The following is a 14,949-nucleotide window of genomic DNA, read 5'->3' as shown; positions in this document are numbered from 1 at the left end:
GACTGCTCGAGCATTCTCGGGACTTCCCGCGACTTCTCGCGCAGTCGCACGGCTCCGTTCGGAATTCGCCGGAATTCCCGCGGCGCCGCAGGCATCCGCGCGACTCGTTTGAGTTTACTCATGCGATAATAAGTATTATAGTAATGAAAATAAAGTTAAAATTCAAACTGCACTCCGCTTCGCTGCGCCTCGACGCTCTTTCGGTGTGAGTTGAGCCTTAGGCTGCATCATCACTTGCCACCAGGTGAGATTGCAGCCAAGCGCTGGTCTATACATTTAAAAAACACTCTGATAAACCACGAGTGTTGTTAAGGGTTTATAGATACACCATTAAAATCCATATCCATACTAATATTATAAATGCGAAAGTGTCTGTCTGTCTGTCTGCTAGCTTTTCACGGCCCAACGTTTAACCGATTTGAATGAAATTTGGTACAGAGTTAGCTTACATCCCGGGGAAGGACATCGGCTACTTTTTATCCTGAAAAATTAAAGAGTTCCCGCGGGATTTTCATAAACCTAAATCCACGCGTACGAAGTCGTGGGCATCAGCTAGTTATTTTATAAAAGCTGAAAGTTTCTCTGCATATTGTCGCCAATACAGGGACTTGGCTTAGGTTACATGGTGGTTAGGTGTTACCTGTTAGGTAACAGTACCTAACAGGTAACATATGTGCAAAATCTTACGTCAAAGTATTAAGTGTAAATTTTTCATATTTTTAACCGACTTCAAAAAAAGGAGGAGGTTCTCAATTCGTCGGAATCTTTTTTTCTTCGTAACAGTATTAGAAATCACGTCATGATCAGATACTTTCTATCTCAGGAAATCAAAAACCGGCCAAGTGCGAGTCGGACTCGCGTACTCTGGTATTTATTTTGATATTTTACACGATAAATAAAAATCTCTTTTTAAGTCCATACAGTGCCATGCGGACTAGTCACAGGCATCCTCTAGATTCTAGAACCTACCTAATTCATAGTCTTTGAAAACTGTCTACTTAGTAGGTATGTACTTAGATATGTCTTAGGGGCTGATTAATTATTATTAGTTACGGTTTCCTTCTAAATGCAACATGTCCGCCACTCTTTTTTTAAGATTTTATCTTCAATAGTTCGAGTTATTTTCTCTTTATCCCTCTTATGTCTTCCAAGTTCCAATTAAATGCTGTTTGTGGTAGCAATTTGTAAAGAGAAAAGTGACTTAACCAACTTAAGTAATGTTTACGTTAGATAAAGAAGTTTGTTGGCCTGCACACACACACGTTCCTACTCGGTTCCCAGTAATCGACTGTAGAAACCTGGGCGGGTCGGTTTGGCTCAGTTTTATTCATCAATCAATATTATCAAATCAATCCTAATAATTTTATTCATCAATCAATATTATCAAATCAATCCTAATAATTTTATTCATCAATCAATAATGGTATCAAATCGAATGAGTCGGTCGGTCCGATAGTGTTAAGGCGCACAAATTTGTAGTTTTCCGATACTCACAAAAGAACACCGCTATACTTCTCTCATCATTTAAGAGGACCTCAGTCTGCCTCGGTGACTCGTTGCAACCGAGAGGCCAGTAGCGTGTGGCCGAGCAACCCAACTAGACTGGTTTGTGTTTTCCTTATACGACATAACGTTGTGTCACAAACGAATATGGAGATCGCAGTAAAATTATGCGCTTTTGCTGTGTACCTCTTGTATTTGTTGGAAATTATTGAAGCACGTGAGTTATTTATGAATTTATTTACCTACTTTTTAACCATTCATCACCAAGTTTACAGCAACAGTGACAACAGTTCTATCAAATAGTACTAACTAATATAACCTTAAGCCATTTTATTGATCTTAACTAAGTATATCTTTATCTTCACTAACTTGAATGATTCCGGAAATGATAGGTCAAGTAAATATTTAAAGGCTTATCGCAACATCCGATTCTGGTAGGAAAATTATGAAACTATCAATCAATGCATGCAATCTCCTTATCTTGTTTTATTGTTTATTCTTCTTATCACTATAATAAATAATTTCATGTAGGTAGCTTATTAATTAATGAACTACTTAGGAATACACTAGGAAATCGAGATGAAATGTCAACAACGGTAAGTTTTGATTTTATTTGTCACGAAACACTAATATTTTGATAACATCCAATATCTATGAAGAAGATATATAAAAATTACCACCAAGGGTCAGATATAAAAAATGTATTATTATTATTATTATTAGATAAAAGTATCTCATAGCATTGGTGAATATAAAATTTACCCTGCTGTTAGTCTTTTTAAATATTAAATGAATACCGAGTACCGATTAATGTTAATAATGTCACGGCAAAAACCACAAATTTTTCGCATCAACGTGTTTACATGCTCAAAGAATTTCAATAAGCATGTTAATAAACAAGAATTACGTCATCAATCTTAAATGTTACTGCTGAACACAACGAATTGTAATGTTTATAATTTGATTTCTGAAATGAATAGATTAAGGGCCGATTTTCCGATTGGCAAATAATCTTTAACTGGTGAATTTTGAGTGGAACGGCTTAAAAATGTGGAAAACTTCCGCAAATCGGTTTATCGCTCTTAATCATGTATTTAAATAGTATGTGGTTTAAACACTAATAACGTTTAGGCCTAGAGCTTTTATTTGAGACTAGTGAAAGAATTTTCAAAATCGGATCAGTAGTTCCAGAGATTACCCCCTACAAACAAACTTACAAACATTACCTCTTTTTAATAATAGTATAGACAACGCTAAATTACAATACAAACATACGCGTACAATTAACGTACAAGTATGCAAAGAACAATTGGGTGATTTATAACACCCAACGTTTATATTTTTAACCCAATTAATAACGTTTGTACGTTTTCCTTCCTGAATTAATACAGATTACAGGTTCAAAATTACTTAGTATAACGCTTTGAGAAAGGGCTCGCCATATTTGCTCTGTGTCAACTGTCATGTCAACATGGCAACGACAAGTACGGTTTGCCCTAAGATTAAGGACTAAAACGTTGTCCAAAATATCTGTCTGGTACATCAGATTTCTTAAAACAAGTATACATTTTTAAACTAACACAGGCTGATTCCTCACTGATTTGATGGTACACCATGACGATTTTTTGCATAAAAGAACCTGCATGAAAGCTTTACTGTAGTTAATTAGATATGAGGTATATTAATCTACTAGTCACTTCACTTAATAGGATTTAGGAGGAAGACAAAAGCATCCGATCATTTTTATATATAGAGATAACAACTTTCTTATTACAGAGAAACCATGCAAAGTGCCAAACGGAGAGGCAGGAACATGCATCCTTATCTCAAAATGTCAACCTTTGATGGACCTTTACAAAAAGAAATACAAAACTCAACATGAAAACATGTATTTCCAGCAGTCCTACTGCGGTAGTCCATCAGGAGGTAAAATGAAAGTGAGTATAAAATTTTATTTTATCTATGAAAATGAAAGATTCTGCTTTTAATCATTTATGAGCTGAGTCAGGTCATCGGTTGTTTTAAACTGACAGATCTAGACGACTAGACTTGAAAAATCCGAGTTAAAAACTGCAATCAAACGGAATTTTGCATCAAAAAGCAATAATTATGCATTATTATACAATAAATTTATTCAACATTGTCAAGATAAATTTTTAATGACGTAATAAAGCATTAAAACTATAACATGCCAAAGGGAAACCCCGGACAATCTTGGGGAAAATACGCGTATTTTCCTACTGTATGTTGTAACTTCTGTACTAATTAATAAAAACATGTCTGTCAAATTGATTTCCGAGAGTAAACAAACACTGACTAACTAAATACCAAAATAGTATGGCCTAAGAGCCAGCGCGTGCCAGACCTTCTTTATTTTATAAATGCTGAAAGTTTATCTGCGTATAGTCCCCAATACTGGGAGGAATGTTTGTTTGTATGTTTGTTTGGATCATGGTGGCTTTGGGAGATAACAGGTGATAGAGGTGTAAAAAATCTTACGTCAACGTATAAAGTCAATTTTTTTATATTTTCTTCAGAATAGTATTAGAAATCATGTCATGCATTCCCAGACACTTGACTAACGCGGCAACTACCTGCGAGACACCTTTAAAGCTTAGTAAATTATTATTATATTACCAATGTTGGGGACAATACGCAGAGAAACTTTCAGCTTTTATAAAATAAGGAAGGTCTGTCACGCGCTGGCTCTCTGTCTATTACAAGGACGAAGAAGATACATTAACGAAACTTAATGATTGATAAATTGCGACCGTCGCAATCATAGTTATTTAGCTGAGTTTATGTAACTTGCTAAAATGGATAACAGAATCATTTCATTTTCATCCTTAAATCTTGGGACATCATTTTAGTGTTTATGTAGAAGAAAGAAAACAGTTTACTTTAGAGATCTCAATAAGTTTTTTTATGTTAAGTTTGACCAAATCTTCTGTTACTAGTTTTCAAAATATTTTCTTAATGACGTTTCAGGTATGCTGTCCTTCGCCATCTGTATGGAATAGATTCCAAGCGACTCCTGTATTATATCCGCATTCTTCAACCAACGTTATATCACCAACGCCAATCACAAATAGCCCAGTATTCACGAACTCTGAAACTCCAGTAACAGTTCTAGACCCTGTGCCATTGTCAATACCGCGACCGGCATCAGAGGTATTAGGAACTAGGATGTTTTCAAAAGAAGAAGAAGAAATCAACAGAGTCTGCGGGGTTGATACCTCAAGTTCCAACAAAATTGTCAGTAAGTTTACTTTATTCACAGATTTATCAACTCATCTTCATCATCATCGTCATCACACATCATACAAGACTTATCCAGTTGAAATTAGATATGATTGTACCATTACAGTGGCAATGAATTGCGAACGAATAATATAATCTCCAAGAGAGGTTGTCTAATGCAATAAGGCGTGAATTTAAGCCTTCCTTGTTCTTCTTCGTCAACTGATTTACGTCCACTGCAGGATACAGGTCTCTTGTAGGAACTTCCACACACCACGGTCTTGCGTCGCCTGAATTCAGCGGCTCCCTGGGACACGTTTGATGTCGTCCTGTCTAGCTAATAGGCGGTGGGAGACGCTATGCTTTCCAATAGAGGTCATCATTCCAACAACCATCGTCTATCAATTCCTCAAGCAATGTGCCCCACTCATTGCCATTTCGCATTTTTACCTTTGTCGGTTACGTTTGTTCTTATACGGATCTCCTCAATTTCCTTTCACGTAGGGAAACTCCGAGCATCCACCGCCCATTGAGTGACTTTGAGTGTTTTTATAAGACCCATAGCTGTTAACGACTACGCGTCGGATCTGTATGTCATCACTGGCAACACGCAATGATCTTCAGGCATTAAGGAATTTAATCCCCTATCTTGCGAAAATCTTTGCGATTGTGCATAATGGAGTCTACATCTCCTAAAGATGCTCCAGTATCGGAGTGAAACGTACATTGAGTGTGTCCATTTGTGTGGTGTTGTGTATTAGTAGTATGTATTACTGCTGCTTCTGTATTAGTGGAATACATCGATGAGTGGAAGGACGGGCGGTGCATATCGCATGATGCACGTTTTACCATACAGATTTGTCTGTTTTGGCAGATTATAGTGATTTAAGCTTGTGATTCCAAGTTTAATCCCTTATCATATTTCAATTGTAATTCTTTTCAATTTATCTTACTACCAGTATATTATTTTAGACGGTGAGGCGGTCGGGATTGATCAATATCCATGGCTGGCTCTTTTGCAATACCCTGGAGAGATTCTCGCTTGTGGTGGAGGTCTCATTACCCACAAATTTGTATTAACAGCAGCGCATTGCCTTGATGGAACCTATGGACCACCGTAAGTGATCTACCTGTTAATTTTCCCTTATATTTTGTGTCACTATTACTATTTACCCTTTTTCCGGAATCACCTGTCTGTATATATAAAATTCAAAGTCTTGACTGTCAGTCAGTCAGTCACTGACAGTCAAGACTTTGAATTTTATATAGTCAGTCAGTCAGTCACTGACTGAATGTCAAGACTTTGAAATATGCTGTAAGTCTTAAGTGCGACACTGATAATACACGGGTGTTTGCCGATCTTCTTTACGCGGACGAAGTCGCGGGCAACGGCTAGTTTTAATATAAATACCTATTTAAATCTACTCAGTCTCACTTACTTCTTGTACTTAATTTAAATTTTCGTCCACTATTCCAGGTTGTATGTCCGTCTTGCGGAGTACAATACTTCCTCTTTCCCAACTGACTATGTGGAGCAGGAGGGCGGGGGTATGGATAATATTACAGTGAAAATCATAGAAGTAAAAACAACATACCGACATCCACAGTTCAGACGTTTGGAAAAGATTCATGATATTGGCCTTATAGAGATGGTTACAAGCGTTAAAACAAGCGGTAGGTAACGTATGTATATCTGAAACATACAATACGCATGTAGATTGCGCACGCATCGCCAACAAACTGGCTCACCAGTTTGGCGAGAGACAAACAATGTATATATATATATCTGGTATACGCTTGTTATAAATAAATTAAGAAAGAAAAAAAAGATAAGCACAAAATGACAATGCTTTTCCCACTTTCAGACTTTATCAAGGCAATCTGCTTACCGGACAGGAACTTCATGCCGGTATTTGAGCCATCAACCAACTTTACTATGGCCGGTTGGGGTAGCACCGGTTCTGGTAAGTCGGCGAGTGAAATAAAGCTAGAAGTATCTATACCTTATGTACCCTGGGACAAATGCGAGAAAGTGCAAGGCCCCGATGTTATGGACACGCAAATCTGCGCCGGCGGAGCGGACGGAAAAGATTCTTGTGATGGCGACTCTGGAGGACCTTTGATGTACGAATACAGTGACAGATATTATGTCATCGGAGTTCTCAGCTATGGGCCCAGACGTTGTGGAGAAATAGGCAGACCGGCTACTCACACAAACGTATACAGATATATTTCATGGATAAAGGAAACTATTAAGTGGCAAAATTAGCAATAAATTAGAGATTGGGTTTAAAATCTAAAATTTTTTAAGGCTTAACTTACTACTTAAATTTTGAGTATAAAATATAAGTGAAAATTAAGAATGATAAAGTATTATAGGTATTTATGTAAGTATTATGAGGTACCTAGGATGTACCTAGGTATAAGTTAGGTTAAACTTCAATGTTACCCAGCGCCATAGTTTCGTGTGTACGAGTATATTTTGTAAATTAGATTTAGATATTATAGGTATTTTACACTAAGATGTAAATAGATAAAACTATGATTTTTAAATAATTACATTACAAATAGGGTCATTATGCTGATACCGAATATACTCAATAGTTATCTAATTAATAGTAAAATAAGTCCAGTAGTCGTCGCAAAATCTCGGAGCCATAAAACTTCTTTTGTTGCGAAGCAAACAAAAGAGTCTTTGCTACAAGCATAAAATAAAACAATCCTTATTTAAGTAATAAGTATCACTTGCATTTACGAGTAGGTACCAATATTATACCTATTTATTTATTGTTTTATTAAATGAATATATTATTGCGATGGTTGTTCGTTTTTGTTTTTATGAATTCGACATTATTTACATTTTTTTCATCCGATTGAGCCTACCTAATAGTACGCGACAGGTCATGATGCAATCGGGGTGGGGACGGCCTGCACACCCCCCGCGCTAACCCGGGGCAGGCGAGCGCGGGTGACGTGCGGGTGTGCGAGGCGTCCCCCGCTTGATACCCATTACCATCTCGACCTGTCGCGTACTATAGATACTATTAAAAAGTCGAACATACCTCTTGCATTCGTCGCAGCATCTGCAATCTTCTGAAAGGCATCGAGAAACGCAGCGATGGCGACCAGCGCTGACCTGAAAAAATAACCACAGATCCTGATCGTCTTTCTTCTTCTTTTATTTTGATTTATAGCTTTTATTGATATTAATTTGTTGAGCGTGTCTTCAAAATTTCATGATTGATTGGTTTAACTGTTAACTGGTTTGGAATATTCAAATTAGAATCAAACATCGCTTGTATGCTGCGCGCTTAGATAAAACTTCTCTTAACTATAACTAGTCAACATAATTATCAAATACCAATCCGCCTTTATAATATTAAATAGCAAAGATTTGTCACTCTGATTTTGCTCTGTCATGTCTTTAAAAAAAATTGTTTAAAAATACCTAAGTGAGGTACCTACTAACATCTTTGAAGCCGTGGTAGCCTAGTGGTGGAACTTCTATTGCGGAGGTCGGGGGTTCCAACACCTGCACGCACCTCTAACGTTTCGGAGTAATTAAATATCACTTGCTTTAACGGTGAAGGAAAACATCGTGAGGCAACCTGCATGCTTGAGAGTTCTCCATAATGTTCTCAAAGGTATGTGAAGTCTGCCAATCCTTATAACATAAGTAAGGATTGGCAGACATTGGATTGGAGATTGACAGCGTGGTGGGCAATGGCCGAAACCCTTCTCATTCTGAGAAAACCCGAATTTTGATGTGTTGATGATGACAATATCATTATTTCAAAGATTAGAATTACTTACCTATTTACTTGAGTACAGCTTAAATTACAAGACTGTATTTATTATTGTATCATTTTACGCGGTGCAAGAAGTAAAATTAATACCTACTTGAACATTTGTTGAGATTTTTGGACTTGGTGTTTGTGTAGTTTCACTTATTTTGATAGGTATGACCAGATGGTTTTTTGAAGACAAGATAGTTACGAGGGCAAATTTGCTCTAACCTGAGGCACGCTTCGCCATGGGGCAAATTTCGTGAAGCCTCAAATTCTGTTACGCTCAAAGGGGCCTTTGTTCGAACCATGTATTTAGCAGAGAAGGACTGACGAGAGTTATCCATTTGACCAGCTTCAGTTTGCTCCAACTTCCAAGTCGAGGCTACGAGCTAATAATGCAGGCGCTCGGAACGCTTGTTACGTTTTATGCCTAATGCCAATTGGATGAAAGGTTGCCTTTATTGATACACCGATTGTTGAAGCAATCGTGCATTGGGACGGCATAACGTAAGTGGGTGCCATATCCGTTATAACAAGAGTCAAATAGTTTTCGACACGATACACACTTAAGAGATTTCAAAATAACATTTTGCTTAAAGAAAATTAGTCAGCTCACTATACATTATCATCATCATCAACCGATAGAAGTCCACTGCTGGACATAGGTCTCTTGTAAGGACGTCCACACACCACGATCTTGCGCCGCCTGAATCCAGCGGCTCCCTGCGACTCGTTTGATGTCATCTGTCCACCTAGCTGGGGGTCTTCCATCGCTGCAGTTTCCGGTGCGTGGTCCCAATTCTAGCACATTGGGACCCCAACGTCTATCGGTTTTTCAAACTATGTGACCTGCCCATTGCCACTTCTGACTTCAGCCTCGCAACTCGAGCTATATCAGTTACTCTAGTTCTCCTACAGATCTCCTCATTTCTGATTTGCATTTCAAAGCATTTGTTTAACTTTTTACACTAGAAACGGCATAAGGTTTAATAAAAGAGTCAACGTAATTCAAAGAAAAACTATACAGTCTCTCGATAAGAAAATAACTTTTCTTTAAATATTACATATAACTTGAAGCTAAGCCGTACTCACTTTAAAGCGGAGTGAAGTTTGGTTGCCTTGGATATAAACTCCTCCCACATCGGAGAACTGCTCTGTAACAATAAATAAAAATATTAAATACGGCCGAATATACGACATATATATAAAAAAGAAATAAGACATACTTAAAAAGGAAAAGGACGAGAGCACAAAGAGTATCAAAATGCAGATTTCTAATTATGTATCTATTAAAAATACTTTTGAGCTTATTTTTTAGGATTTAAAAAGCAAAGGAGAATGTTAGAAACAGTTTTGTACTTTACAACTTGAGAATTTATAATAGACACTGTTTGCCACAGGGAAATTGGAAAAATCTATATAAAAATTCAAAGTAGACCAACAAGTTACCAATGTTCTTGAAGGCAATCAATAATGTTATGGTAGGTATTCATAGACAAACATTGATAGCGTTGGCTTTAATTGATTTCTAGTGGAGGGACACTTTTAAGGTTTTCAGGAGTTAAGCAATACAATGCTAAGACACGACGTAATACAGTTGATTTTAGTATGTCTCAATTGATGTTTAGTTGGTAATGAACTACGTTGACCTATAGTCCTACAGAAATAAGTAGCTATAAAATTCATGCCAAGGGCATGACATGACAACCGATGTTATGTTTAACATACACAAATGAGAATGGTAAGAAGTTTAAAAAAGTCTGTGCGAAAGTGAAAAAGTGAAGTTTAAAAAGGAATTTTCTGCAAATTAACATAGGAACTTATTTGCTTATTGCGACGCGATTCAAGGACAAACTAACAAATCCAACAAACAAACCCAACAAACAAACACACTTTCGCATTTATAATATGGGTAGTGATAAGTACTCAAGAGTGAGTTCATAATTCAGATAGGTATCCCTTTTGAAAAATGTACATGCCTGATGGCCTTTAAGAGTACCTAAGCGCGTATTAATATCAGCATAACGCAATTTCAGTACCATCAGGACACTAACTGGCTACAAAATTCGTTACGGCAATATTACGCTGGGAAATGACGGAAAAATTAAATTACAGCGAAGATCCTAAATGTCGGGAAGTGTGCCGGATATAACTCAATTATTGAAAAAAAGGTAAAAGGATCATCGGGATTAGGGACTCCTCTTGATATTGCCGATGCTACGAGAATCGGTATTTTTTTGAATATTTTCTTAATATTGATCCTTTCGTGTTATTTTATTGTTCTGCTCGGTTTAATACTACCCAATTCAGTTCTTCACCAATTACACCAATATAATTCGCATATACCGATGTCACATAAATTCGCACATATCAATATATAAAACTGAGTAACAAATGACATCTCCACTTAGGTAATGGGTTTTTTTGTATTCGTAGTGCGATCTAAACAAACTTAGCCCAGCTCTCATTTGAATATTGCCAATCAAACTCAATTAAATTTTGTAAATACGTTCTAGAATCTGTCTGTGGTTATCCAGATTCCCGTTAAAATATTTTGTTTTAAAGTTGAGGCTCAAGGATTTACATACAAATCTTTAAACCCGTACATAACTTTAAAACTAGACTTTTTAGGCGAAATCTGGCAAACCACAGATACAGATTTATTAGTTTCTAAAACTTGTAAAAATAAATCTTGTTGAAAAATTCTCATCACTTTCATACTCTTCGAGTGCGAGTCAGACTCGCCCATCGAGGGACCCGTAGCTTAGTATATAATATAAAGTATAATAATACAGTCAAGAATCAAGAGTGACAAAAAAAATCAGGACAAAAAGATGTCTCAATTTCTTTTTAGCTAATTTTCGAACTTCTTACAAATCATTTTGGACTTGAGTCGTTGCAAAATGCTATAATCTAAATTAACCTAATTCACAGCAAAATTAATTAACCCAATAAATTTCCGTTAGGCCACCGACGCAGGCGCCTTGAGTTATTTTCAACCGTTACCACGGAATTATTGCTTGCTGCTTGCGAGAAAATGAGCAGTTGGCACCGACATTATTCACTTCAGAAAATCACTTCTCGGCCCACCTTGAGATAAAAAATAATTGAATTACAACTTTTTAGGGTTCTTTACCTCAAAAGGAAATTTTATAGGATCACTTTGATGTCTGTCTGTCCGTTTGTCTATAATCCCGTTGACCTATAATTATGAAATTTGGCAAGTGAGTAACGTAAGTAACGATTAAGCCAGTCTGAGATCGGCGGTTAGTCCCGAAACTTCTTCAATTAAGTAGAGCTGAACAATGAACATCTCTCCTGCCTATCATACAATACCTATGTATATGTATGTTTGCTAGTGTTAGGTGTCTGTTTACGCCACTAATCGCGGCACACTAGTGTCATGAATGATTATGACACCTAACACTAGCAAATTGCAATTTGCCACAGTTATAACATTAGAATTACGATTTTTTAATGAAAATAACAGTAACTTCTAAGGAGCATACTGCATGTCAATATTACGTTAATAACTGACTGAAATTGCATCTTCAGAACTAAACTATTTTCAGTTTAATTATTTATCAGTAGGTACTGAATGGTATTATAATATCTAGATAACACTCGGCACTGCTTTCATAAAATCAAACATTGCGGTAGCCGATAGAAAGCTATCCATCGTATCTTATTAAAAAGCTTCGAAGTACTAAGAATAACATTGTTTTAAAGGTCAGAATCGATTGGCAATAACATCGTATAAATATAATATTTTTAAGAACTTATCAAACCCTAAGCGTATAATAAATAAAGATCAAACTCCAGTAGACATCAATAAGTTTTCCTAAAGTTGTAGATATAAAGCTCGTGAATCTAAAGAAAATGTGCAACAAAGGCCTTTCATTGAAACTCGTTGAACTACGAGTATTAGACTGAGAGGCAGACGTAGGCTGGAAGTGATGTTGCCGATTACCTACGTGACTAAAATATCAATAAACTGTGGGACAGTCTCGTTCGATATCACAGTGACATGTATTTCGTGACCGAAATATTTCACCAGGTAGGTACATAGTCTACATGGAAATTATCCTTAGAAAGTAATTTTGTGGATAGCAGTATAAACGAAGAAAGAGCGTCAAGTGAACCTTACCTACCAACACCGTACACGTAGAACATGAAATGAAGCTTAAAAGCGGTGGCCAGAGAAATTCAAAATTTCTGTCACGACTTTTGAAGCGAAGTTAGTTTTCGGTCGGATCCGGAGAGAATGTGAAAAAATTGTCATCGACACCGTCGCCATGGGAGATAATTACCTAAAGCTATTCGCTCTCACTCTCATATACCTTCACATAGACAATACAAACATTTTGATATGCAACCATTGGTTGAGCACTCTCTATTCCCTTCTCTTCACCCCTACTAGTCTAGCCGTGTGGACCGATTATTTTTCAAAATCGACATCTCGGATTCCTCTGTCATAAAAGCGTTAACTTCTCGTTTCATAGATCAATTCCTAAAATGCTAAAAACTATAAGCTATAAATAAAGAATTAAAATTGAATACTATATGTAAAACCTAGCTTATGTCCGCGACCTCATCCGCGTGGACAATACAAATTTCAAACCCAAATTTTACCCCCTTAGGGGTTAAATTTTCAAAATCTAAGCGGATGTCTACGTCATAATAGCTATCTGGGTGCGAAAATTCAGCCCGATTTGTCCAGTAGTTTGAGTTGTGTGTTGATCGATCAGTCAATCAGTCAGCTTTTCCTTTTATATATTTACCCTCTAACAAATAAACCTGGAATAGCGGTGGAATAGTTATACTCTGTTTTGTCTTTCTCTGTCATCAGTAATTTGACATTTGAAGGAAAAAGACAAAACAGAGTATAACTATTCCACCGTTATTCCAGGTTTATTTGTAGGAGGGTTAGAAGATAACAGCGAAATGATAATTCAGACGAGTAACAATAATTTGTGCACCATGCACCATTAGGCAAGTAGCTTGCGAAACGAAAGGAGCGTAGGTCGATGACGAAATGGCTTTGGACCTTTTGGGTCGATCCATCTGCTCTTATAAAGGCTGCATGCCGCCCTCGTTGCAACAAGAAATTACTACTCAAGTACTTAGATAATATAGGTACTTACTTAATACATCATTTACATTGAAATAAAATACTTATCTCAAGCACTTCCACGCATACTAAGCAATTACTTATTACTTGTAAGTTTATTATAAAATCAAAATTTAAAGCGTGTTCATGGATTTGTGTTTAGCTATAAGTTCATTCGTCTACAAGGCTGTTATAGTACAACTAGTAACTAAAGCACATGCTTTAGATACTTAATCGAAGCCACTGGACTTAAATAAAACTTCTCATCTGTAGTTATAACTTGGGAGTTCTTGCTTCTCTTCGTTGGAGATCATACTCGATTAGTATAGTTCACGACAGGTCGAGATGGCAATCGGGGTATGAGGACGCCACGCATACTCGCGTATCACCCGCGCTATCCCACACCAGGTTAGCGCGGGGACTGTGCGAATGTGCGGGGCGTGCCCATCCTGATTGCCATCTCAACTAATCGCGTACTGTAGGAAAGTTCCTGGTCGAGCAAACCTGGAGGAGGTCCATTGAGACAAACCTTGAAGGATTCTTAATCTAAAGGACCTTAAAAGGACTGGGACTCTTGTCGAACCATATCAAAGTGCCTACTAGCCAACACAGGGAAAAAACTACTTCTCCAGTCGACTACTACTCTACTTCTTGTCTTTATCCCACATTACGTGGGGTCGGCACAACATGTCTTGTTCTTCTACTCTCTTCTGTCATCCGTCAACGCATTATCCACCCCTTTTACACAGATATCGCCTTTCACGCAATCCTTCCACCTTTTCTTTGATCATCTTCATAATATGGATTGCGATCCTTCAGTACCCTTATTATAAATGCGAAAGTGTTTGTTTGTTGGTTTGTCCTTCAATCACGTCGCAACGGTGCAACGGATTGACGTGATTTTTGCATGGGTATAGATAAAGACCTGGAGAGTGACATAGGCCCGGAAAATCAAAGAGTTCCCACGGGATTTTTTAAAAACCTAATTCCACGCGGACGAAGTCGCGGGCATCAGCTAGTATGATTATAAGCGACAGAGAGATTTGAAGCCGATAATAGTTACATTTAAATAGGTATATTGTGAAACGTTTAATTATAAAGATGCAACTGTTATGAAACCAGAAACACTTCACCCGCGTCTGGGGATATTTATGTTGCCATAAACACTACCAGATCAAAATCGGAACGTTAACCTTTAACGAAGTATGTTAGATAACCTCCATATCTCCATATTAAGTACTTCTATACCTAAGCTATACCTAAGTATTAGAGATAAACTGTACTAACTCAATATAATTTAATAATATA

General features: G+C 37.1%; 3 protein-coding genes across 5 annotated transcripts in view; 2 read left to right on the top strand and 1 right to left on the bottom strand.

The window, feature by feature from the left end:
* The window catches only part of LOC117983752 (transmembrane protease serine 9-like), a 267,133-nt gene that overhangs the window by 49,333 nt on the left and 202,851 nt on the right, over positions 1-14,949 (top strand). The window lies entirely within an intron of this gene.
* Positions 1-14,949, bottom strand: part of mim (missing-in-metastasis) — a 142,019-nt gene that overhangs the window by 82,566 nt on the left and 44,504 nt on the right. For all 3 annotated transcript variants that reach the window (XM_034970360.2, XM_034970359.2, XM_069499603.1), the window contains exons 2-3: positions 9,624-9,685; positions 7,806-7,879 (exon numbers count right to left, since the gene is read on the bottom strand). In XM_034970360.2, the coding sequence (XP_034826251.1) occupies positions 7,806-7,879; positions 9,624-9,685 (136 nt within the window). The remainder of the gene's footprint in view (positions 1-7,805; positions 7,880-9,623; positions 9,686-14,949) is intronic.
* On the top strand, positions 1,527-7,564 carry LOC117983753 (phenoloxidase-activating enzyme-like). The gene is made up of 6 exons (XM_034970373.2): positions 1,527-1,720; positions 3,280-3,440; positions 4,492-4,762; positions 5,716-5,860; positions 6,221-6,417; positions 6,609-7,564. The coding sequence occupies exons 1-6, from the start codon at positions 1,651-1,653 to the stop codon at positions 7,010-7,012; spliced, it is 1,248 nt and encodes a 415-aa protein (XP_034826264.1). The 5' UTR covers positions 1,527-1,650; the 3' UTR covers positions 7,013-7,564.

The sequence above is a fragment of the Maniola hyperantus genome, chromosome 7, assembly GCF_902806685.2.
Source record: "Maniola hyperantus chromosome 7, iAphHyp1.2, whole genome shotgun sequence".
NCBI classification, from domain to species: domain Eukaryota; kingdom Metazoa; phylum Arthropoda; class Insecta; order Lepidoptera; family Nymphalidae; genus Maniola; species Maniola hyperantus.
This window is presented reverse-complemented; position numbering and strand designations above follow the sequence as displayed.